This window comes from Aethalodelphis obliquidens, unplaced genomic scaffold (genome assembly GCF_003676395.1).
Source record: "Aethalodelphis obliquidens isolate GAN/ISIS:26980383/991018 unplaced genomic scaffold, ASM367639v1 scaffold51, whole genome shotgun sequence".
NCBI classification, from domain to species: Eukaryota; Metazoa; Chordata; class Mammalia; order Artiodactyla; family Delphinidae; genus Aethalodelphis; species Aethalodelphis obliquidens.
Window position 1 is genome coordinate 11,159,258 of NW_020837995.1, and position 23,251 is coordinate 11,182,508.

A 23,251-nucleotide genomic window follows, 5' to 3' on the forward strand; every position below is an offset into this window, starting at 1 on the left:
CTCGGCCGTTACCAGCTGGTCCCGCCCGCCCGACGCAGGCGCCGCACAGCCAATCGGCGGCTGCCACACTGCGGCCCGAGCCGGGCTGGGGGGTTGGGACCTCCGGCTGCGGGGCCGACTGGGCCAGACGCGCGAGCGCAGCCTGAAGGCTCGTGGTTCTCTGCCTGGCCTCCGCAGTCCCCGCCGAACCCTGACCCTCCTGGCCGCCGCCGCTTCACCTAGTCGCCATGCGCCTCCGTCGCCTAGCGCTGTTCCCGGGCCTGGCGCTGCTCCTCGCCGCGGCCCGCCTCGCCGCTGCCTCTGACGTGCTGGAACTCACGGACGACAACTTCGAGAGTCGCATCTCCGACACGGGCTCTGCAGGCCTCATGCTCGTCGAGTTCTTCGCCCCCTGGTGAGGCCATTTAGCCGGGGCGGGAGAGGGAGGGCCGGGTGGGCAGGGGGCGAAGGCGCGGGGACGGTAGGGCCTACGCAGCGCCGGCACCCTCCATCGTTCCCCCGAGCCCGGCTGAGGCCGGCAGGTTTTCCACCCACCGGGGAGCCGAGCTGCCTCGCGGAGAGCGGAGACGTCGGTACTGATAGCGAGATCCGAGAAGGAGAACGCGAAGGCCCCTCTCGCGCAGGGCCACATCCTTACCTCGGTGCTCCTGCGGCACTTCCTATCTGCAGAGGGTTTCACCCCCTGCACCCCATCCTCCCTCGACTGGTATCTTTAGAGTTTCTGGGTGAGTCCGTTTTACTGTTTTCCATTCTATAGACGAGGCATCTCAAGGCCTTATATTGGAAGCCAACGTTTCACCAAGCGCAGAGGCCGTGGGCCCCCAGGATACTTCCTTTCTTCTTGCCCCACGCAGCCGTTGGTTTCTAGCCAAGGTCAGAGTGGCTGCAGAATGGTCATAAGTGCTCTCTTAAGGAAGGCAGTTATTTGTCCATCGCCAGGTGCACACTTTCTCCATTAAACTGATCATTTCTCAGCACCATCAGAATTCCGTTAAAAAGAGTAGGTGAACCGAGTAATTCTGTCAGGATCTGTCTAAATGGTCAGTTTTAATTAGGATTTCTGAAAAATGCCAAAGAAGACCCCAGTGAGAAAGTAATCAGTGTTGGAGAAATACTCCACTTGAGAGTGCTTTAACTGAACTAGGATGTAAATTACTTAGGATAGAACTAACTGGAAATAAAAAGCTGGGGGTGGGGTGGGAGTGGGGAAAGAGCAAATAGGATATCTGACTCAGTAAACCTGAGCGTTGTTATTTTTTTTTTTAACTCCCACATCTTTACCATAGCAAACAATGATTATCTTAACGCTGGGGACAGCTCAGTATAACCACGCTAATTACAGTACTTAAGTTTTCTCCTGCCACAGTGACCCTTAATTAAAAACTTTGTATTCAAAAGTCTCAGTAAAAGAAAGTTAGTGGATAACTTTCACTTGCTTCTAACTCTGGTCTTCACTCTGCAGGGGCTCAGCTGACTTGAGGGTTACACTAGAAGTCCTGTAATGAAGACCACCTGAGCCAGAAGGGTGTGCTTAGAGGCAGCACATTTTGTTTTCAGCTTCTGACAGGTTTTGCATCCAGGGCATTACCGCGACTAACTGGCAGTACTGATTACACATCATAGGTGGTCTTTACACGTCACTAGAAATCACATTCTCTTAGAAACAACTCTTCCCAATCATGTAACCATGCTGTTAGCTTTGAGGGGGTGTTACTGTAATTAGAATGGCTGTATGGAGTTGTATCAAAACTGGGAGGTGCCTCTGTGACTACAGGGGTCCACATGAAGTGAATTGCTGGAGAATTGTGGGCTATTAGACTATTAGTTTAAAGCAGATTTTTTTCCCCCCGATTGAAAGTGATCTATGCTACTTTAAATTGTTGCATGTGCTTCCTAAAAACTACATATCGCATCATGCACTAAAGTATCCCTAAAGTTGGGTGGATCACTGCTGTGGTGTCTCCATGTAATTGGTCTGGAAGGTAAAGTCATCCTCCACAATGCCTACAAGAAGGATCAGTTTTCTGAATGAGTAATTTGGAATCAAGGAAGTCTGTTGATGATGTCCTTATTTCTCCACATTCAACTCTTTTATTTATTAATATCTCAGCTGGAAATGCTCTCTAACTGCCTTGTACTCCCGTTATAAGTTAGATAGGAACAGTTAAAGAATCCTTATTAAGAGTAAAATGGACCCATTTTGAACAAGTTGTTTTTCTCATTTGTTTTAGGGTATTTTTTCCACTTTCATTTTACAAGTGAAAGTGAAAGATTTCTTTACAGCTGACTCTGTAGACTAATATTTCCATTATGGAGTCAATCATCTATATAGTTTGTAAGAATGGGAGTATCTGAATTTCTCTGGAAGTAAATAGAACTATTTAAATGTTTGTGATAATTTCTGAATATTTACTAGTCAGTCTTAAGTCTTCAGCATCTACCTGTGTTGTAGATTTGTGCCCTGCCCTCTAGGACAGTAGTATTAATTGATATTTGATACACAGTGTTTCTAGAGTATAGAAAAAGACTACGTGGATAGTATAAAATGGAATATTTAATATTTCTTCTTATACATACTGATTCCTTTACTTGGAATTCCCTCCCCTCCCAACCCCCAGTTGATCTTTTCAACAAGATTTAGCTCAAAAGTGATTTCTTCCTTCCCTGAACAACTAAGTGGTTGTTCCCTCCTCTCTATTGGGACCTAATAATATTATCACCCCTGCCAGACTGATGTTCCTACAGGGAAAGGACTATATCAGTTTTTCTTCTATCAGAGGCTAAAGTAGCATGAGGCACATGACAGGGATGAAGTAATGATTGTTGGGTGAGTATATGTTGGGAGTCATTATTAACTGCTGGGTGCCATCCCTGAAGGTGCCATCCCTGAATGGGATTATTTGTGTTTTAGTATTATCTAGTAGTAGGTGAAAGAAGTAGTGGTAAAACTTGATGATCACCTTCAAAATCCACCTAAATTCCATTCCTGGTGAATTTAAAGAGGACAATCTCCTCCAGCCTTATTGGAACTTGTTAGACAGGTCCTCCCTTTGGACGTTTGATGATGTTGTGGATATTAACAATGCTTAAGGCAATGGTTTTCAGTCCCAGCCTTGCCACTTACACACACTCCCTCTAACACCTCTGGTTATCTCCTGGATTCCTAGAGGAATCATTCAGTAAGTCCCAGGGTGGGGCCTAGGCACACAAGTCTTTTTGGTTTGTTTTGTTTTTTAATTTATTTAATTTTATTTATTTTTGGCTGCGTTGGGTCTTCGTTGCTGTACGTGGGCTTTCTCTAGTTGGTGCAAGCGGGGGCTCCTCTTCGTTGCGATGCACAGGCTTCTTACTGCGGTGGCCTATCTTGTTGTGGAGCACGGGCTCTAGGCACATGGGCTTCAGTAGTTGTGGCATGCAGGCTCAGTAGTTGTGGCTCGTGGGCTCTAGAGCGCAGGCTCAGTAGTTGTGGCACATGGGCTTAGTGGCTCTGTGGCATGTGGGATCCTCCTGGACCAGGGGAACCTGTGTCCCCTGCATTGGCAGGCGAATTCTCAACCACTGTGCCACCAGGGAAGTCCCCCTTTTTTTTTTTTTTTTTAATGCTTAATGGATTTTTTTTTTTTTTTTTTAATGGATATTTTTATATGCATCTGTTTTGAGACCCACTGGTCTGGCCTAATTATTTTGTACTATTTTTTTTTCTTTTCAGGTGTTTAAAGGTAGTTGAGGTGAAACTTCTTAAATCTGTTGTCTGTCTTCTTAACAATTACTACATACGTATTCAACAGAAATCTCTTAATACATATAACACATTTATTATCTCTTAACCAAAAAAAAAAGCCCTTCATAGTTCTGTTTTTTTTAACCATTATTTTGTAATTCTCAGTGTACAGTTCTTATGCCTCTCTTGATAAATTTATTCCTAATTACTTTTCTTTTTTTTTCTTTTTTTGGCTGCTCTGGCTCTTCGTTGCGGCGCGTGGGCTCCAGAGCGCACGGGCTCAGTAGTTGCAGCACGCGGGCTTAGTTGCCCTGCGACATGTGGGATTAGTTCCCCAACCAGGGATCGAACCCACGTCCCCTGCATTGGAAGGCGGATTCTTTTTTTTTTCTTTTTCTTTTTTTTTTTTTTTTGCGCTATGCGGGCCTCTCACTGCTGTGGCCTCTCCCACCGCGGAGCACAGGCCCCCAGACGCACAGGCTCAGGGGCCATGACTCACGGGCCCAGCTGCTCTGCGACATGCGGGATCTTCCCGGACCGGGGCACGAACCCGTGTCCCCTGCATCGGCAGGCGGACTCTCAACCACTGTGCCACCAGGGAAGCCTGGAAGGCTGATTCTTAACCACTGGACCACCAGGGAAGTCTCCATAGTTCTCTTGAATGCATCATTCTCACTAGTAATTTTAACGTTGCTCTACTATTCCCCTTCTCTAAAATACCCTACCCCATCCTGTCTGAAGCCTTAAACCTTTAAGGCCCAGATCCAATTCTTACTCTCTTTAACACACATTCATTTTTAACCTTTGCACCCTTATGTTCCCAAAAGCTTAGGTTTATTAGATAAATTGGTTATTTTATTAAATCAATTGGAATTTGTGTAGTTTTGTTACAACCCACGTACATGAATTTTTAATTTACTATGGAATACAGAAGATATAATGAATATATTTTATGTCTCACGAAGAGAGAAATGCTACCAATGAAACTATGACAACGATTGCAAGACACATCCCAATTTCAGATATGGTAAAAGGTGCATCTGTGAAACACAGTATAAGGAATACCATTTATTCACCACCCAGTCTAAAAAATAAAGCCAGTACAGTTGAAGTCCCTTGTGTACCCCTTCCCCATCTTACACACTGGCCATCCTGAATTTGGTTTTTATCATTTGGTTCTTTTATACTTTTAGTAAATATGTATGTGACCCTAAGCAACATCTAATATTATAGTCTTTTTTTATATCACTCTTTCAGTTAAGCTTTCTAATGATTATTTTTGAATAGGACTTCTAAAGACCTAGAAGAATATAAATTCTTAGAATTCTTTGTTTTAAACAAGTTTTGGGGCAGAATGTTTCTAAGTTACTTACCCATCCATTACTTAATAAAATAAATTTTGAGACTTCGGCTATGAAATGTCAGCTCAAATTTCTTCTGTGTTTCCTTCCTTCTGTTTTCTAATTCTATATTTGCTGTCTGTGAGGAGGTCACAGAACTAATCACGTTCTCCCAGTGATCCTTCTGCAAGTCGTTGGCTTTTGAAGAGATGATACCTAGCTGGTGCTAGTTGCGTACTGATAAGCCCCTACCCACATTGCATGTACAGTGTGCCTGTGGGACTGTTAGGGCTTTCTGGGCAGAGGAACAGGTGTTTATGATGGCCCTATGGGAAAATATTCTAACTGACATAATGCTTTATCTTCATCAGTAGTTATAGTCAGGTGAACTGTGTAGCTGTAAAAATCAAGCTTACTGTCTTAAATATGTCATTCTCACGCTATGTTGAAACTCAGCTGAGAAGGAAAAAAGCCTCCATCGAGCTGCTAAAGTATATCAAATGAGCACCTTTTGGGCCTTATTCGACTGACCCCCCTCAAACTGGGTTTCTGGTCAAAGAGTCATATTCAAGGAATGGAGAAAAAGTACTTGATCGTGACTCTTAAAGAGTTAATATCATACTTGGGACCTTACAAGGTTTCAACCACTATATTTTTAAGAACCACAGTGCTGGTTTTCTAAGGAAAAATACGTACCTTCCTTTAGGAAATGCTACCAGGAATGGGATTATTGCTGTCTGGCCCTTTATTTTATCCTCATTAATTGGTCAAAAGGGCTTGAGCCCTTTCCCTCTTTAATGTGGCTTATACTTCTGACTACAGTTTTCAGGGCTCAATTGTACTTTTTTAATCTTTTTTTTTAATTGAAGTATAGTTAATATACAATGCTGTGTTAGTTTCAGGTGTACAGCAAAGTGATTCAGTTATACATATATATATATATCTATCCTTTTTCAGATTCTTTTCCAGTATAGGTTATTACAGGATAGTGAATATAGTTCCCTGTGCTAGGTCCTTGTTTATTTTATATATAGTAACGTGTATATGTTAATCCCAGACTCCTAATTTACCCCCGCCATCGCCACCCCATTGCACTTTTGAGAACATAGATGCTGCTCTGGACTGAGCCAGTCCTATAGAGTTGACCTCAGGCTAGAGAAGGTAGCTTTACCTCTGAGAGCTCTGATTTACCTTATCAGTACTGGATGTTGTTCAGGTGATGTTTTTCCTTTTGGAAGCAGCTACTAGTCAAAAGTGGTATTATAATTTGAGATTCTTCCCAGAGAAACAAAATTAACAAACTTACAGGATATATTTGCCTTTTTTCTTCAACATATCTGTATAGGTGCGGACACTGCAAAAAGCTTGCCCCAGAATATGAAGCTGCAGCTACCAGATTAAAAGGAATAGTCCCATTAGCAAAGGTGAGTATAGATGGATTCTTCATTAAAGGAAATGAGGTATTTTAAATAGTAGTAGGTAAAAATTAACATTGATTTTCTTTATTCTTACAGTGCTAAGAAGAAGAGGGAACACTAGTTTCTGGGCAAATACACAACTGACTTAATTACGGTTTCAAAAGATTACAAGTAGTGAAACTAAGGGAAATGCTGGCATAAGAAAGAAGTAAAATATATGGTAAATAAAAATTAAGGGGGGGCTTCCCTGGTGGCGCAGTGGTTGAGAGTCCGCCTGCTGATGCAGGGGACAGGGGTTCGTGCCCCGGTCCGGGAGGATCCCACATGCCGCGGAGAGGTTGGGCCAGTGAGCCATGGCCGCTGAGCCTGCGCGTCCGGAGCCTGTGCTCCGCAATGGGAGAGGCCACGGCGGTGAGAGGCCCGCGTACAGCAAAAAAAAAAAAAAAAGGGGGGGGGGGCAAACATGGAAAGTAAAATTACAATAGTCAAGTTTAGAGGAAAATTATCAATGAGTGAATGAGTTCCCTAAATTACTATACGCTATTCACAATGATGGGAATAGGAAGATGACAAGAGGATGTTGATAAGTATTAACTAACGGGTCAACTGTAAACTTAGTATTTGCTTTTACAGTCAAACTAATGCTTCCCGAATTTTATGTAGTAAACCCCTAGTTGCTCCGGTCTAAAAGTTCACATCTCGGCCAGCCTCAGATAAATAGTTCATACATATATAGGACTGTTTTGGGTTTTTGGGGTTTTTTTTTTGCAGTATATGGGCCTCTCACTGTTGTGGCCTCTCCCGTTGCGGAGCACAGGCTCCGGACGCTCAGGCTCAGCGGCCATGGCTCATGGGCCCAGCCAATCCGCGGCATGTGGGATCTTCCCGGACCAGGGCATAAACCCGTGTCCCCTGCATCAGCAGGCGGACTCTCAACCACTGCGCCACCAGGGAAGCCCAGGACTGTTTTTGAAAACTATTTTTAATCCTGATGTTCTGTGGCAGCTTGCCATAGAAAAAAAGAGTTCAGTCATGATTTTGTTCCTGCTTCATGTAGCTATAATCTTTGTTACTATAGATGCATTACTTTTCTGAACTTTAATTTATGTTAAAGTATTGGGATCATACCTCAGAATCTTATGAAGATTAATGAGATAATACCTGCAAAGTGCTGATGGCATTACCTAGTTTCGAATAAGTGGCTAAATAGATGGAAGTTGTTTTTCTTCTTCCTGATAGGTCTCACTAGATCTATCATGTTATAGTTTAGCCCAGATTCAAGACTAAGCTCAGGGAGCATGTTTAAGTATCAGTACCTTTGCTAGTAACCATAGGTGACTTGCCAAATCAAATATACCGCAACCCACCTAAGGGGTATACATTGATACATCCCACTGATTATAATCATTATCAAAGTAAGCCACTATTTCTAATTTAAGTGATTTATCCTTTGCATATTCTGAGGGGCAGGAAAAAGGTGGAGAACACTGCTTTAGACAATAGAGACTCTAAGGGCAGAATTTAAATAGTCATTTGTGCATCTTGTATGAGGCCCAGGAATCTAAATTTTAGAGTTCCTTAGGTGGTTCTGAGGTAGCTAGCCAAGCACCAGTCTGCCTTTAAAATCTAATATTCTGTAGGATGTGTCAAAAATTGCTTGATATTTTGATTTGACCACTCTTAATATTTTGGGAATATAGGAAGAGCCTGCAGCAGGCTTTTGGATAACAAGTGGTTCATGTATTTTAATCTTTAGGTTGATTGTACTGCCAACACAAACACCTGTAATAAGTATGGAGTGAGTGGATATCCAACCCTGAAGATATTTAGAGATGGTGAAGAAGCAGGTGCTTATGATGGGCCAAGGACTGCTGGTAAGGATCCTGGATTACATTCTGGAAACTGGATCTGTTTAAGTACCCTGTTCTTTGTAGTGGGAACCTGACATTTTCTATACAAGATACTTTAAGTCTTAAAAATTCCTCACCTAAGAGGTCAGTTTGGAAGCTAACAAAAGACTTCTCTAACTGAACAGATTATGTAAGTAATGTAGAAAATACTTGAACTTGATTTATAAGGTTTACTAGCATTGTTTTATTTGACAAATACTTATTCAGTACTTACTCTGTGCCAGATATTCCAGATATACTAGGTGCCCAGAATTTATTGATAAATAAAACAGACAAGGTTCCTACTCTCGTGATGCTTACATTCTGGGAGATGAAGAGAAGAAGACAACACACAAGTTTAAAAATATATATAGATAACCACCTCACATCCATTAGGATGACTACTATAAAGAAAAAAAAAAGAAAAAAGAACAAGTGTTGGCAAGGAGGTGGAGAAATTGGAACCCTTCTGCACTGTTGTTGTGGACTTACATAAACTGGTGCATGCAGCTGCTATGGAAAACAGAATGGTGTATCCTAAAAAAAAAAAATAGAATTATTGTATGATCCACTATTCCACTTCTGGGTATATACCTAAAAGAATTAAAAGCAGAGTCTGGAAGAGATATTTGTATACCCATGTTTATAGCTGCATTATTGACAATAGCAAAAAGGTGGAAGCAGCCCAAGTGTCCCATCAGTGGGTGTATGAATATACAAAATGTAGTATATTAATAATAATTATATGTAAATTGTATATAATACAGTGGAATAGTATTCAGCCTTAAAGAGGAAGTTCTGATGTGCTACAACATGGGTGAACCTTGAAGACATGCTAAGTGAAATAAGCCAGTACAAAAAGACAAATACTGTGTCATTCCACTTATATGAGATTCCTAGTCAGTTTCACAGAGATAGAAGTAGAATGTGGTTCCCAAGGGCTGTGGGGAGTTGCTTAATGAATAGAGTTTCAGTTTTGCAAAATGAAAACAGTACTGGAGATTGGTTGTACAACAATGTGAATGTACTTAATGCCACAGAATTGTATACTTTAAAATGGTTAAGATGGTAAATTTTATGTTATGTATATTTTACCACAATTTAAAAATTTTTAATGTCAATAATATATGTGGATAAGATAAATTCAGTTAGTGATAAGAGCATTAGAGGAGAAAAATAAAACTGATGTGATAGTGATTGGGGTTGGGAGTACCACATTATGAGTGATCAGGGAAGTAACCTTTGAGCTGAGACCTGAATGATAGGAAGGAACTAACCATGAGAAGATGTGGACCTGAGCTCTCCAGGCAGAGGGAAAACAGGTACAAAAAGACCCTAAGGCATAACTGAGCTTGATATGTTCAAGGGACAGAAAGACCTTGTGGCTGGAATATAATTAGCAAGGATGACAGGTGAAGTTTGGGAAGTAAGTGGGCTGGCCCTCTACATAGGGCCCATAATTAATGAGAAAGTATGTTTTGGATAGTTTTATCTTGAGTCTATCAAATAATTAGGCATATTTTACCTTTTTATTATGAAAGGGGTTCGTTCAGTTTGGGCATTTTAGGTGATGTGGAATTTTTTCAGCATGTATGATTGATACCCGTATACAAAGCTGTACATAAGATGGCTCCTGTCTAACGCTTAAGACTATTAAGACTTAAGACTATTTCACTTTAGAACCTTTGCCCTAGCTGTGTCCACAGCCTGAAATGATCTTCCCCCATGTTTGCATGCTTGCTCCTTTTTTTCATTCAGATCCTGGCTTAAATTTCACCTCCCAGGGAATTCCCTGGCGGTCCAGTGGTTAGGACTCGGCGCTTCACTGCAGTGGCCCAGGTTCGATCCCTGGTCATGCAACTAAGATCACACAAGCTGTGCAGCACGGCCCCCCCCCCAAAAAAAAAAAATTCTTCCAGATGCTTTCCCAGGCCACCAAACCTAAGGTAGCCACCCAGTCATACTCTTACCATCCTCTTAATTCTCTGCATAGCACTGGTTACTATCTGATATTTTAAATTGTTTACTTATTTGAAGATTTATTATATTATTTATTTGGGGATTTATTTGGAGATTTACTTATATTGTAAGCTCCAAGAGATCAGAGACCTTGTTTGGTTTATTTATTACTCTATCCCCAGTACCTAGGTTCTCCACATGTAGTAGATAATAACTCTTCAATGCATGAATAAATATTTTGGCCCAACTGAGGTCATTTAGCCAACACTCAAAATTTGATATGTCTAAGAACAAAAGGTAAAATATTCATTTTTTTTTTCCTGATCTTAAAAGCATTAATGAACACATGTTACGATTCAGATTTTATTAGCTCAGGGTAGAGTTAGCAGTTAGAATTATTGATATGTTTTTCTCTGGACTTAGGTCTAAACTATATTGTATGTGAACCCAACCAGACTGCTGCTACGCAGATAATCTCACTTGGGCTGTACATAGATTTCTTAAACTCAAGTATTTCTCAGCATCTGACTAGGTGATCAGATGTTTGGCTACTTAAGATGGATTATTTTATTCATGTATTCTACGAACTATGCTGTTTGCCTTCCTGCTTCAACTGGTTACTCAGCCCTCCCTTTATACCTTCCAGAGAATTTTAAATACTCAGGGAGAAACGTAACACTTTTCATCATAGCCCTGAGGTAAAGTTCTTTATAATAATTTATATTGTGATATAGTAATTACAGTCCCCTTGCAGGCCAAAAAATTCATATCCGATATCAATTTACCTATTGACACAACCCCTCCTCTGTGAGGAGTTGAGGAAAACATTTAAGAGGAAAAAAAATCATGAATGGAGAGAAGGAAAGAAAAACCTCTAAAAGAAGCAAAATAGACTCAATCATGTTGAAACAGTTAAACAGTACTCTGTCTCAGTCGGTCAGCAAATCCTTAGAGTTCTCAGAAGAGAAAGGGGTGGGAGAGGTGTAGCACGGAGCCCAGAAGAAAATAGAATAATGGTCTGTCAACTAGACTTAAAGGATAAAAGATTTTTTGTGTTTTTGTATGTGATTATTATTTTTAAACAGTTTTACTTACCTAGCGCATTTCACCTAAATAGGAAAATGTGATTTGGGTGGATCTGGGTCGTGGCATAGTTTGACCTGTATATAGTTAAACCCTGAAACAAGATAGCCAAGGCACTGCATTTTCTACTTTTAAAATGCAAGGCTACATGTGACTGTGCCACTTAAGAATAAAGGATTTGTTTGTTTAATTCATTTGCAAAATGGATATTTCTTGAACTTGTTATGTGTTAGGTATTAGGTATATATCAGCAAAACAGACAAAAATAAATAAAGATAGAGTATTAGATGGGTGAAATGTGCTGTAAGAAAGATAAAGCAGGCGATAAGGGAGTGTTGGGGGTTGAATAGGTTTTAGTTTACAAGGAATGGTTAGGGAAGGCTTCCTTGAGAAGATGACTTTTTTGTTTGTTTGTTTTTATTTATTATTTTTGGCTGCATTTGGTCTTTGTTGCTGTGTGCGGGCTTTCTCTAGTTGCAACGAGCGGGGGCTACTCTTCGTTGCGGTGTGCAGGCTTCTCATTGCGGTGGCTTCTTTTGTTGCGGTGCATGGGCTCTAGGCGCACGGGCTTCAGTAATTGGCACGTGGGCTCAGTAGTTGTGGCTTGCGGGCTCCAGAGCACAGGGTCAGTAGTTGTGGCTCACGGACGTAGTTGCTCCGTGGCATGTGGGATCTTCCCGGACAAGGGCTCAAACCTGTGTCCCCTGCATTGGCAGGCTGATTCTTAACCACTGGGCCACCAGGGAGGTCCCGAGAAGATGACATTTTGAGTTAAGACCTAAAGGAGGAGGTGAGGAAGGAAGCCAGGTGGATATCTGGGGAAAGATTGTTCTAGGCAGAGAACAACATGCACAAAGGTATTATCTGTATTGTTATAAACACTTTAATACATCACTGGCAGGGATATGAATAAGTACAGTCTCTTTGGGGGGGCAGTTAAACAGTTATAAATGCATGTACTCTTTGACCCAGTGAATCCACTTTTAGGAAATTACCCTACAGGTACACTCAGTCATGTGTAAAATGATGCTAGTACAAGGTTGTTTATTGCAGAATCATTTACAGTAGCAAGAAATTGGAAACAAATGTTCATCAGTTGTGACTGGTTAAATAAATTGTGGTACATCCATACAATGAAACACCATGTGGCTATAAAGAAGATTGAGGTAGTTCATTATGTATATTGACATAAATTATCTCTAAACTGTGTTAAATGACAAAAACAAAATACAGAACAGCATATGTGTGTGCTGCCATTTGAGGAGAAAAGAAAAGAATAAATATGTAATTGCTTGTTTGTGAATAATATGTCTGGAAAGATATACAAAAAACTGAAATGTTATCCTATAGGGAAGAAACTGGGTCACAAGGAGAAGGATAGGAAGAAAACTTCATTGTATATGCTTTTGAACTTTTTAAACTTTAAATCATGTGAATGATTACCTTTTCAAAAATTATAAATTTGTGTTGCTATAATCTTTCATCTTGTCTTTTAAGATGGAATTGTGAGCCACCTGAAGAAGCAGGCTGGACCAGCTTCAGTTGGTCTCAGGACTGAGGAAGAATTTGAAAAGTTCATTAGTGATAAAGATGCTTCTGTGGTGGGTGAGTAGCAAATTTGATTATGCCACAAAATCATCAACATGGTTTCAAAAGCCCTCTATGTCTGAGTAAACAATGAAGTTAAAACTGTTTGGGAAACCTTGGGGGCAGCTGAAAAGACAACTCACAAAATTAGGTCAGCATTACTATAATGTAGAAAAAAATTGGTGTTTTATTTGAGTGGCCTGGTATTCTTTCAGGTGTAAAGATTTAATGTCAATTAAAGAAAATAGGAATAGCTTCAGTTTTTCCTATCACTTCTTAAACTCCTGAGATTTAACTCAAATAATAGAGTACTTAAAACTGAAAATGGGGTTTTAAGGTGGGAGGATATAAGTAAATGATAAACCTCTGTGTCTGCTATTTTCATAGTTGTAGGGGAATTTACAATTTAAGATCAAATTGCTAGGATTTGTGTATGTTTTTACAGCAATCTTTGCTTTCTTGGGTGTTGCAATATGTCATTATTTTTAAAATAACTTGAGCCAATTAAACACATTCTACATCTTGAGTGTTTTTTGTTTTGTTTTGTTTTAAATGTAATGCATAATACATTTGACTAAAAAATAAATTTAGGGCTTCCCTGGTTGCACAGTGGTTGAGAGTCCGCCTGCCAACGCAGGGGACACAGGTTCGTGCCCCGGTCCGAGAGGATCCCACATGCCGCGGAGCAGCTGGGCCCGTGAGCCATGGCCGCTGAGCCTGCGCGTCCGGAGCCTGTGCTCCACAACGGGAGAGGCCACAACAGTGAGAGGCCCGTGTACCGCAAAAAAAATAATAATAAATTTAAACATACAAGCGTGTGTTCTCTTAATCTCCTAATTACTGTAATAAAACTGATTTTCTGGCAGTAGAGGATGGTTTATCATTTAAGTTTGACTAAAAGTCACTTCTTATCTGGATATTGATTCTGTATATTTTACAAGGAGTTAACCATAAGTAGACATTTAATAAACATCGAGGTTTCGGGCACTTTACTAGATTTGAAGTTCTAAAGACAAATAAGACATAGAAAAAAATATGGTGAATTAATTTACACTTTATTTTGACATACTACCTTATTTAATCCTCTGACACCTGAAATAGTCCCTGAGACTCTAAGGAGATAGGCAATTTGCTCACATTTTTCAACTGTGAAAAACTAGAATTAAGACTTGAACCCTAACAAATTCTCTCCCTTGGCTTCCTCAAAAAAGTTTTTTTTTAAGGGTAGAGAAAGAATTCTTATCCTAAATATTTCATCAAATATCCTCAGTACTCATGGCAAAGCAGACCCAATCCTCCTATCTATCTTGCTTTGCTTATCCATAATAAGATAAAGACTTTGAAAAAATAGAAGAATTTCAAAGTTTTGAATATGTCTCAGCACTTACTGTTTCTTCTTCGTGTTTGACATTTTCTATATAGGTTTTTTCAAGGATTTATTCAGTGACGCTCACTCTGAGTTTCTAAAAGCAGCCAGCAACTTGAGGGATAACTACCGATTTGCACACACCAGTGTTGAGTCTCTGGTGAACAAGTATGATGATGATGGAGAGTAAGTAACTGAGTTAAATGCCCTTGTAAATGTGCACCTTGACCAAGTGCTATTGTGTGAACTGGTGGTTTTTAAGCCTAGTTTTTCCAAAAGCTTTATTGAGCACATACTAGGCAGTAAGCTAAGTTCTGGAAACTGTTGCTGCCTTTGAGGGGCATCTAGTAATGGGAGACAGTGAATATATTTAAAAATACAAGTGTAAGTGAGCATTATATGTATTATGGTAGAAATTAGGCAGAGTGTACCAGTAGTACAGAGGCGGGAATGATTTTTTGGGGGGGGTGGGGTGGGGAGTAGTATCAAAAAATGTCGTAGAGGTGGTGACTTTTGAGGTATATCTTGAAAGATAAGTTTTTCCAGGCAGGTTATGGTGGGGGATAAAGATTATTCCAGATAGAGCAGCAGGAGAGAGGGCCCCGAGATGTGAAACAACCTAAGTGTGTTGGGACCTGTAGTACTGCTGGAGTATTGTTCGTGGATGAGGTCATAGTGAAAGGTAAGCTTGGAGAGGTAAGCAGAGACCAAATTATAGAAAACCTTAAGTGCCATACAGAAAAATTTAGATTTTATCTTTTAGATATTTGAGAGCCGTTGAAAGACTTTGAGCTAGACAGTAATGTGATTAATTTTGTGTTTTCAGCGGAAAAGACACTGGCACCCATATAGTGGTGGTTTGAAAGGGGAGGGATGGCAAGGCAGTCAAGAGAGGCTAAACTAAGGGTGACATCTGAGAATCTAAATTAAGGCAGTATGAGGGGCAATGAAGAAGAAGGAGTGTGTATAAAAAATGTAGACAATAGGATTTGGCCCCTAGCCAAGTGTGAAAAAGGGCAGATCTACAGTAAGTCTAGGTTTCTAAAGACTTGGATAACTGGGCCAATCATCATCAAGCTATGAAGAAGACGAAGAGAAACAAATTTGGGGGGAATGATGATGAGTTCTATTTTGGCACAGTGAATTTGAGTAGTTTTGAGACATCCCGGTGGTGAAGACCCATTGGACAATTGGATAAATGAGACTAAAATTCAGGAAAAGTTCTCAACTGAGTTAAAAGATTTATAGGTCAACCACATGTAAGTGGTTATTGAAACCATGGGACTAGATGAGATCACTCAAGGTGAGCATATAGAGTAAAAAAGAAAAGCGTGACAAGGGTTAGTGTTATTTATATTTAACAAAATATGCAGTGTTTACTATGTGCCATGTACTGTTAACTCTTTTAATCCTCTTAACAAATTGTTGAGACAGAGCTGTCATTATCTCCATTTACAGAGGAGAAAGCACACAAAGAGGTTAAGCTTCACATGCCGTAAATGGCAGAACCAGGGTTGAACCTTTGCAGCTAGAAGGTCTAGCTGCAACGTTGTTGGGCTTAACCATGAGGCTCTACTGCCTTTTAGATTAAGAGACACCAGGTCTATAAATGATGTGGAGCCACTTGTGGCTCATTAAGCACACCACATATCAGCCTGTTACCCTTAGATTTGTTGACTGTGTCTGCCTCTCACACTTGTCATTAAAAGTGGCCTATCAGGGCTTCCCTGGTGGCGCAGTGGTTGAGAGTCCGCCTGCCGATGCAGGGGACACGGGTTCGTGCCCCAGTCCGGGAAGATCACACATGCCATGGAGCGGCTGGGGCCGTGAGCCATGGCCGCTGAGCCTGTGCGTCCGGAGCCTGTGCTCCTCAGCGGGAGAGGCCATAACAGTGAGAGGCCCGCGTACCGAAAAAAAAAAAAAAAAAAAAAAGTGGCCTATCAGCGGGACTTCCCTGGTGGTCCAGTGGCTAAGACTCTGTCCTCCCAAACCTAGGGGGCCTGGGTTTGATCCCTGGTTGGGGAACTAGATCCCACATGCCGCAACGAAGATCCCGCGTGCTGCAACTAAGACCCGGGGCAGCCAAGTAAATAAATAAATAAATCTTTTTTTAAAAAAGGAAAAAAAAATTGGCCTCTCAGCCTCTGATCAGAAGTCTTATTTAGAAGACCTGATATGAGGGGTGTCTTAAGTTCTTCATGTGTAGACCTTATATGAAGTGTGTCTTAAGTTTTTCATGTGTACCCCAATGCCATAACATCATTAAAGATCACATTTAGAACTGATTTCAATTTTTGACAATAACTGCTCTGAAATTGGTAACTATACTTTTAAAAAAAATCTGTGACATAGTCACCTTCTTGGTTGCCCAGCGTGTTTATATTAGGTCCCTTTTTGCTATGTAGTTTCCTTGTATACTATGAAAATGCCTGTGTTTTAACTGACATAAAGTTAATGGTTAACATTGGAAGAGTGGAGAGAGGGATATAAGGACTTAAAGGTGCTGACACCTAGCCCAAAACAAGTGATAAAATTGTATACAGGTGTGTATAGTGTGGGGAAGAGGAATGGAAGAGAACCAAGAGGCAAGATATTGATAGTTAGAATAGTGATATTTTCTGGGTACGCTTGTACTAGATATAAACCTGTGACTCAGAACCAAATTGGGTTCAGTTTTAGCTGAACAAAGGGTTAGAAAGTAAAGAAGGGCGCTTCCCTGGTTGCACAGCAGTTAAGAATCCGGCTGCCACTGTAGGGCACACGGGTTCGAGCCCTGGTCCCGTAAGATCCCACATGCCGCGGAGCAACTAAGGTCATGTGCCACAACTACTGAGCCCACGCTCTAGGGCCCACGAACCACAACTACTGAGCCCACATGCCTCAAGCCCGAGCTCCACAACAAGAGAAGCCACCGCAATGAGAAGCCTGCGCATCTCAACGAAGGGTAGCCCCCGCTTGCCACAACTAGAGAAAGCCTGCATACAACAACAAAGACCCAACACAGCCAAAAATAAATAAATAAATTTATTAAAAGAAAAAAAAAGAAGGAATTTCCTTCAAGTGTTCTGGTGGAATGAGGAAAGCTTGGTTTAGGGAGAGAGGCAACGTAGTACCAGGAAGAGAACACTTTGTAAACTGTGTTTATTCATATAGAGAAATCTAGAACAAAAAAATTTTTAATGGACTCAAGCTAAATATTATCTATAATCATATACCTACCTATAGAATTTTTACAGCTGGGAGGAATCTTAAATATATTTTCTCTAATGAAGTAATTTTCTTACTGTATGGGAGAGTTGAATTTTCAATGAGACTGGCAGGGCAAGGTACCTTCCAATAAGAGCAAGTTCTGCTCTATTTTTTTGTACATATTGGGGCTTTGGGGTAAGTTGGGTTTTGTTTTTAAAGGTTTGGAAATTAATTATCTACTCTAACCCCCTTTTGTACTGATGTAAAAGCTGAAGCCCAGAAGAATTAAATTGATACCTGGCCCGAGGTCTTTGAAGTTAGTGGTGGAGCAAGTATTAGAACCAAGGTATTCTAACTTTGCAACCCAGGTTTATTAAATCATCATACCCAATTATTACACTTGAAATTAAGGTGGTTAGCTCCTTAGCGTTGATGAGAAGGTCATGTTGCCAAGGCTGTGGTCCCAGAAAAGAGTCCTTATGTGCTTAAATGGTGATATTAGAAGTGGCAGTAAGTGTAGATAGTCTGAGCTTTAAATAAAAGGTGGGAGACAGTTCTTTTGCTGTCTACCTACTAAGACTTTTTTCTAAAGGGGTATCACCTTGTTTCGTCCGTCACATCTGATGAACAAGTTTGAGGACAGGACTGTGGCATATACAGAGCAGAAAATGACCAGTGGAAAGATTAAAAAATTTATTCAGGAAAACATGTGAGTACCTCTTTATACTTTTGGGATTTCTTGGCTTCATTTTAGTTTGTTTATCTCAGTTATTAAGCAGAGCCATGTTTTAGATTAAATAGCCTCATTCATGGGATTGTAATGATAATAGTTGAGTTTATATTAAAGTAGTAATGTTTGGGTCCTAGAACTCCTATTGTGGTCCTATAAGTTACATTACTCGGTACTTATCCTATATATTGAAAATTTCTTTCCTTTTTAAGTGCTGTCAGTTACTTTATGATAATTCCATAACATAGCTATAAACCAGCCAAATTTGATAATGGATTGTATCATTTCAGTTTTGGTATCTGCCCTCACATGACAGAAGACAATAAAGATTTGATACAGGGCAAGGACTTACTTATGGCCTACTATGATGTGGACTATGAAAAGAATGCTAAAGGTTCCAACTACTGGAGAAACAGGTAATAATAATTTTTCCCCTTTGTAAATAAGTTTACCCAGTGCATAAACAATTCCTTCTAACTATCCTATTACCATGTGTGATGTGAGAACAGATAAGAAAATGGGATTTGAAGCTGTAAGGATAAATAAACTATTTCCAAAATCTGTTAGGCATATCTTCCATAGGTGTTCCTTTGCCATGTGACACAGCTGATTCCTGACCTCACAATAAAAGATGCAAATGTTATCTAAAATGTCCTTTAACACATTGTGCCTTGTTGCCCATTGAGACCCTCAGTGTATTTTATCCTTATAAATTTTCTTTTTGGGTTAGTTATTATGCCTGCGATATTTTATAGTTATATAATATAACAAGTTTCAGTGGGAATGGACTGTACCAACAGTTTGGCAGTGAAGTTCAGTAAGACACTGGAGTATACCATAATCCTATGTCAGTGCCCAAGGACACAAGTTCAGACTGTTTCCAGAGGGCTGCAGGGACTATGAAATTTTGCTTTCTGGTCTCTTGCTTCTTGGTTTAGAAGTGCTTTACCACCCTGGTATAATCTTGGCATAAATATTTCTTGTTTCCTATAGAGTGATGATGGTGGCAAAGAAATTCCTGGATGCTGGGAAGAAACTCAACTTTGCTGTAGCTAGCCGCAAAACCTTTAGCCATGAACTTTCTGATTTTGGCTTGGAAAGCACTACTGGCGAGATTCCTGTTGTTGCTATCAGAACTGCAAAAGGAGAGAAGTTTGTCATGCAGGAGGAGTTCTCGTGAGTTACAAGTTAGCGTGGGTTTGGGATTTGATTCTGCAAAGAAACTATTAAAGGCTTTTACACTACTGAGGATTTATAAAGAAGAACATTGGAATGTGAAGCTAGGTCTTGTAATCAAAACATATGACGGTCACTTTTCTCAATTAATTATAGATAATTTAAGGATCATGATTCTTAATAAATTTTGAAAGGTAACAAAAGGATGGCAGCTTGGAATTCTTACATGATTATTTTCCACCCTGCCATTAAAAATAGTAAATAGAGAACATTAGACAGTCTCTTTGAGATTGATGTAATTTCAGACCAACCCAGTCCCCTCCCATCCCCACAGAATGTCTTTTCTTCTTGGAATACCACATTGGCCTAAAGTAAACTCAGGGTATTGGAAAGATCTTAAGACCCCAGACAGTTTTGGCTATCACCTTCTGAGACTTCGGGAGATTAAGACAAGAGAAAATCTTCCTGTGAGTGAAATCAGTAAAAAAAAAAAGATAGGCATTATTCTCCAGAGCAACAAAATAGGACCTGGTTCTTTTGCAGAATTGAATTTCCAGAAGGACCAGTGTTTTCTTCCTTCTCTGACCTTTCTAATCCACAAAGAACACACTAGAAATACAAGAAGGTGGTTGCTTTCTTGTTCAGTCTGTAGTTCTGCATATTGAGAAACAAGGGCTCTGTCTTTTTTTTTTTTTTAAACTTCCAGTTACTTCCTAGCCTTGAAATTTAAACTATGTAGAAACTATTCTAAGAAATGGTTTTTAGTTTTCTCAGTGGTGGAAGCAAGTTAACAAAACTGATCCTTGTTTTTCTAATACCAGGCGCGATGGCAAGGCTCTTGAGAGATTCCTGCAGGATTACTTTGATGGCAACCTGAAGAGATACCTGAAGTCTGAGCCTATCCCAGAGAGCAATGATGGGCCCGTAAAGGTGAGGCGCACACAACTTCCCCAAGCCTCTACATAGCTGTCTCTCCTCATTTCTTTATTCCCAAAATACTGGGAAGTGCTAAGTGAAGACCATGTTGGCTACTCAGTTTCTGTTTTTGTTTGTACTCACCTCCCTCATCATAAAATAAGCATTGTCAGAGTTCATTATGCTTAATAGGGGCAGGAGTAGAATTTTCTGATGATATTTGTATTGGGGCTAGGTTACTCTTCAGGGCAGAGCAAGCTAACCCCTAATAGAATAGTTTTAAGAATAGCTTTAATATTGTTGTTCTGAGATTATTTTAAGCAAGAGTTGGGTAGCACTTGTTTCCTGTGACTTCCTGAACTTAGTCTGACAGGTGACAGACATGGGAATGAGTTGATTTCTGGGGAATGGTAATATCTTAATAAAGTCTATAAATATGAGTTGGGTTTCATATTTTTAATGGCAACACAACAAATTTGAGAGGGATTGGGTCCAGAAACAAATATAGCTCATGAATGTGTTCAACTTGCCTTACCAGCTAGAGAATCTTCTCTGTTTCCCAGGTAGTGGTAGCAGAGAATTTTGATGAAATAGTGAATGATGAAAATAAAGATGTGCTGATTGAATTTTATGCTCCTTGGTGTGGTCACTGTAAGAATCTGGAGCCTAAGTATAAAGAACTGGGAGAGAAGGTAAGTGTGAACCATATTCTGAAGTTAAATTTGAGTTGGGAAGTTTACATACATAGTCAGCATTGGCTATTTAGTTACCCTTATTAGTTCAGAACCTAAGTACTGGTAGATTTTTTTTCAACTCTCTACTGTTTACTCACTTTCTCCTGACTGCCCTCTGAGCCTGTGCAGTGCCTCAGATACCTGCTTTACCTTTCCACTCCTCAGACTCAATCTAGATTGTGGTTAAAAGGATCCTGGCATCTGAATTTTGATAGTGGCTTATATGAATTCATTATGTTCCTTCATCTTATATCACTTGGCTTAGCCCTTATAATATCTTATTTAGGCCAGGTAATTTTGAAGGTGTCTGTATATAGAGTCTTAACGTGTGGGAACCAAGAGAGAAAAGGGAAGTTTATGGAAAATTTGATATTGTGTGCATGTATCACTACTCTTCCTGTCTCAGCAGCAAAACTTATCCAAGCTTTTAAAGAATGAGGTTGTTTTAAGTCCTAAATTGACTGTGTCCCTCAGTCACTGAAAACTTGAAATTTCAAGATCTAACCTTTTTATTAACAGCTCAGAAAAGACCCAAATATTGTCATAGCCAAGATGGATGCCACAGCCAATGATGTGCCTTCTCCATATGAAGTCAGAGGGTAAGTAGATTAAAAACTAGTAAAAGTATCTAGGTAACTGCTAGGAAAAAATAAGCTTGTAAACCATTTCTGTATTGCGCATAGTTTGGAGAGTCCTCATATTCCAGTTGAGCACAGAACCACCAATGCCTTCCTGGCTTAAAGTTCTGCAGCATTGGCCCACATGGCTGCCACAGACCTTGTGAGCTTTCATATTTCTGAGTTTTGATAGGATGTAATGTAGCCACCAATGGAAAATAGTATCTGGTCAGATTAGAAATCATGAAGAGAAGTTACTCCTAGAAGCAGTTATTAGGAAAGTGTATGTCAGAGTTACTCTGGAATCTGAAATTTGGCAACTCTTTTCTTCTTTTCCCAGTTTTCCTACCATCTACTTCTCTCCAGCCAATAAGAAACTGAATCCAAAGAAATATGAAGTAAGTTCATTGTCTCATCTCCCCACAAATACATACACACACACACAGACACATATTCAGTTCTTTGAGTTTATGTAACTGGAAATTCAACTCATGGTCCATATATGTGGTTGCTAATGTGCTTTTAAAAATTCAAGTCTTCCTATTGGGGAAAAAGAAAATCCACAGTTCTTTGAAAGGTTAAATTTTCAGAGTTATCTTTCTGTTTTCAGGGTGGCCGTGAATTAAGTGATTTTATTAGCTATCTAAAGCGAGAGGCTACAAACCCCCCTGTAATTCAAGAAGAAAAACCCAAGAAGAAGAAGAAGGCACAGGAGGATCTCTAAAGCAGCAGCCAAACACAACACTTTGTAAAAGGACTCTTCCACGAGAGATGGGAAAACCATTGGGGAGGACTGGGACCCGTATGGGATTATTACCTCTCAGGGCTGAGAGGACAGAATGGATATAATCTGAATCCTGTTAAAATTTTCTCTAAACTGTTTCTTAGCTGCACTGTTTATGAGAATACCAGAACCAGTTTATGTTTGTGGTTTTGGGAAAAATTATTTGTGTTGGGGGGAATGTTGGGGGGGGATTGAGGTGGGGGTTATTTTCTAATTTTTTTTGTACATTTGGAACAGTGACAATAAATGTGCCCCCTTTATACTGTCTTTTCTCCATGAGGTGGGGAAGCAGAGGTTCTCTAGACCAGCACTGTCCAGTAGAACTTTCTGCTATGATAGAAATGTTCTATAATCTTCATTGCCCAATACCTGTAGCTATTGAGCATTAGAAATGTAGCTAGAAACCATATTTTAAATTTTTATTAAACAGTCACATGTAGGGCTAGTGACTGCCATAATGGTCAATACAGCTGTACTGTACTGGGTGTGGACCCAGTTGTCACCTGTAATTCCTTTCCAGATTTCATCTCTTTCTATCCTCACATGTTTATTGCACAGGACCCTAGCCTGATGATTAGAACAGGTGAGGGACCTTTCTTGTTGGGCTGTTTCTGGCCTGCCCATGCCCTAAGGATGGATTGCAGTTTATCCTTGCCATGCAGCTGAGTATGTTTATATCTCCCAAGGGCTATTCTCTGCCCAGAAATGCCCTGTGTGGGTGTGGCATCAGGTTGGGGTTACAT

The 23,251-nt window shown here is 40.3% G+C and overlaps 1 protein-coding gene across 1 annotated transcript; it reads left to right on the forward strand.

Moving 5' to 3' along the window:
* The first annotated feature begins 73 nt into the window (after positions 1-73).
* On the forward strand, positions 74-22,775 carry PDIA3 (protein disulfide isomerase family A member 3). The gene is made up of 13 exons (XM_027084136.1): positions 74-394; positions 6,407-6,485; positions 8,236-8,353; positions 12,908-13,015; positions 14,420-14,549; positions 18,145-18,261; positions 18,573-18,698; positions 19,276-19,458; positions 20,280-20,388; positions 20,937-21,065; positions 21,627-21,706; positions 22,065-22,122; positions 22,335-22,775. The coding sequence occupies exons 1-13, from the start codon at positions 228-230 to the stop codon at positions 22,446-22,448; spliced, it is 1,518 nt and encodes a 505-aa protein (XP_026939937.1). The 5' UTR covers positions 74-227; the 3' UTR covers positions 22,449-22,775.
* The last annotated feature ends 476 nt before the right edge of the window (positions 22,776-23,251 follow it).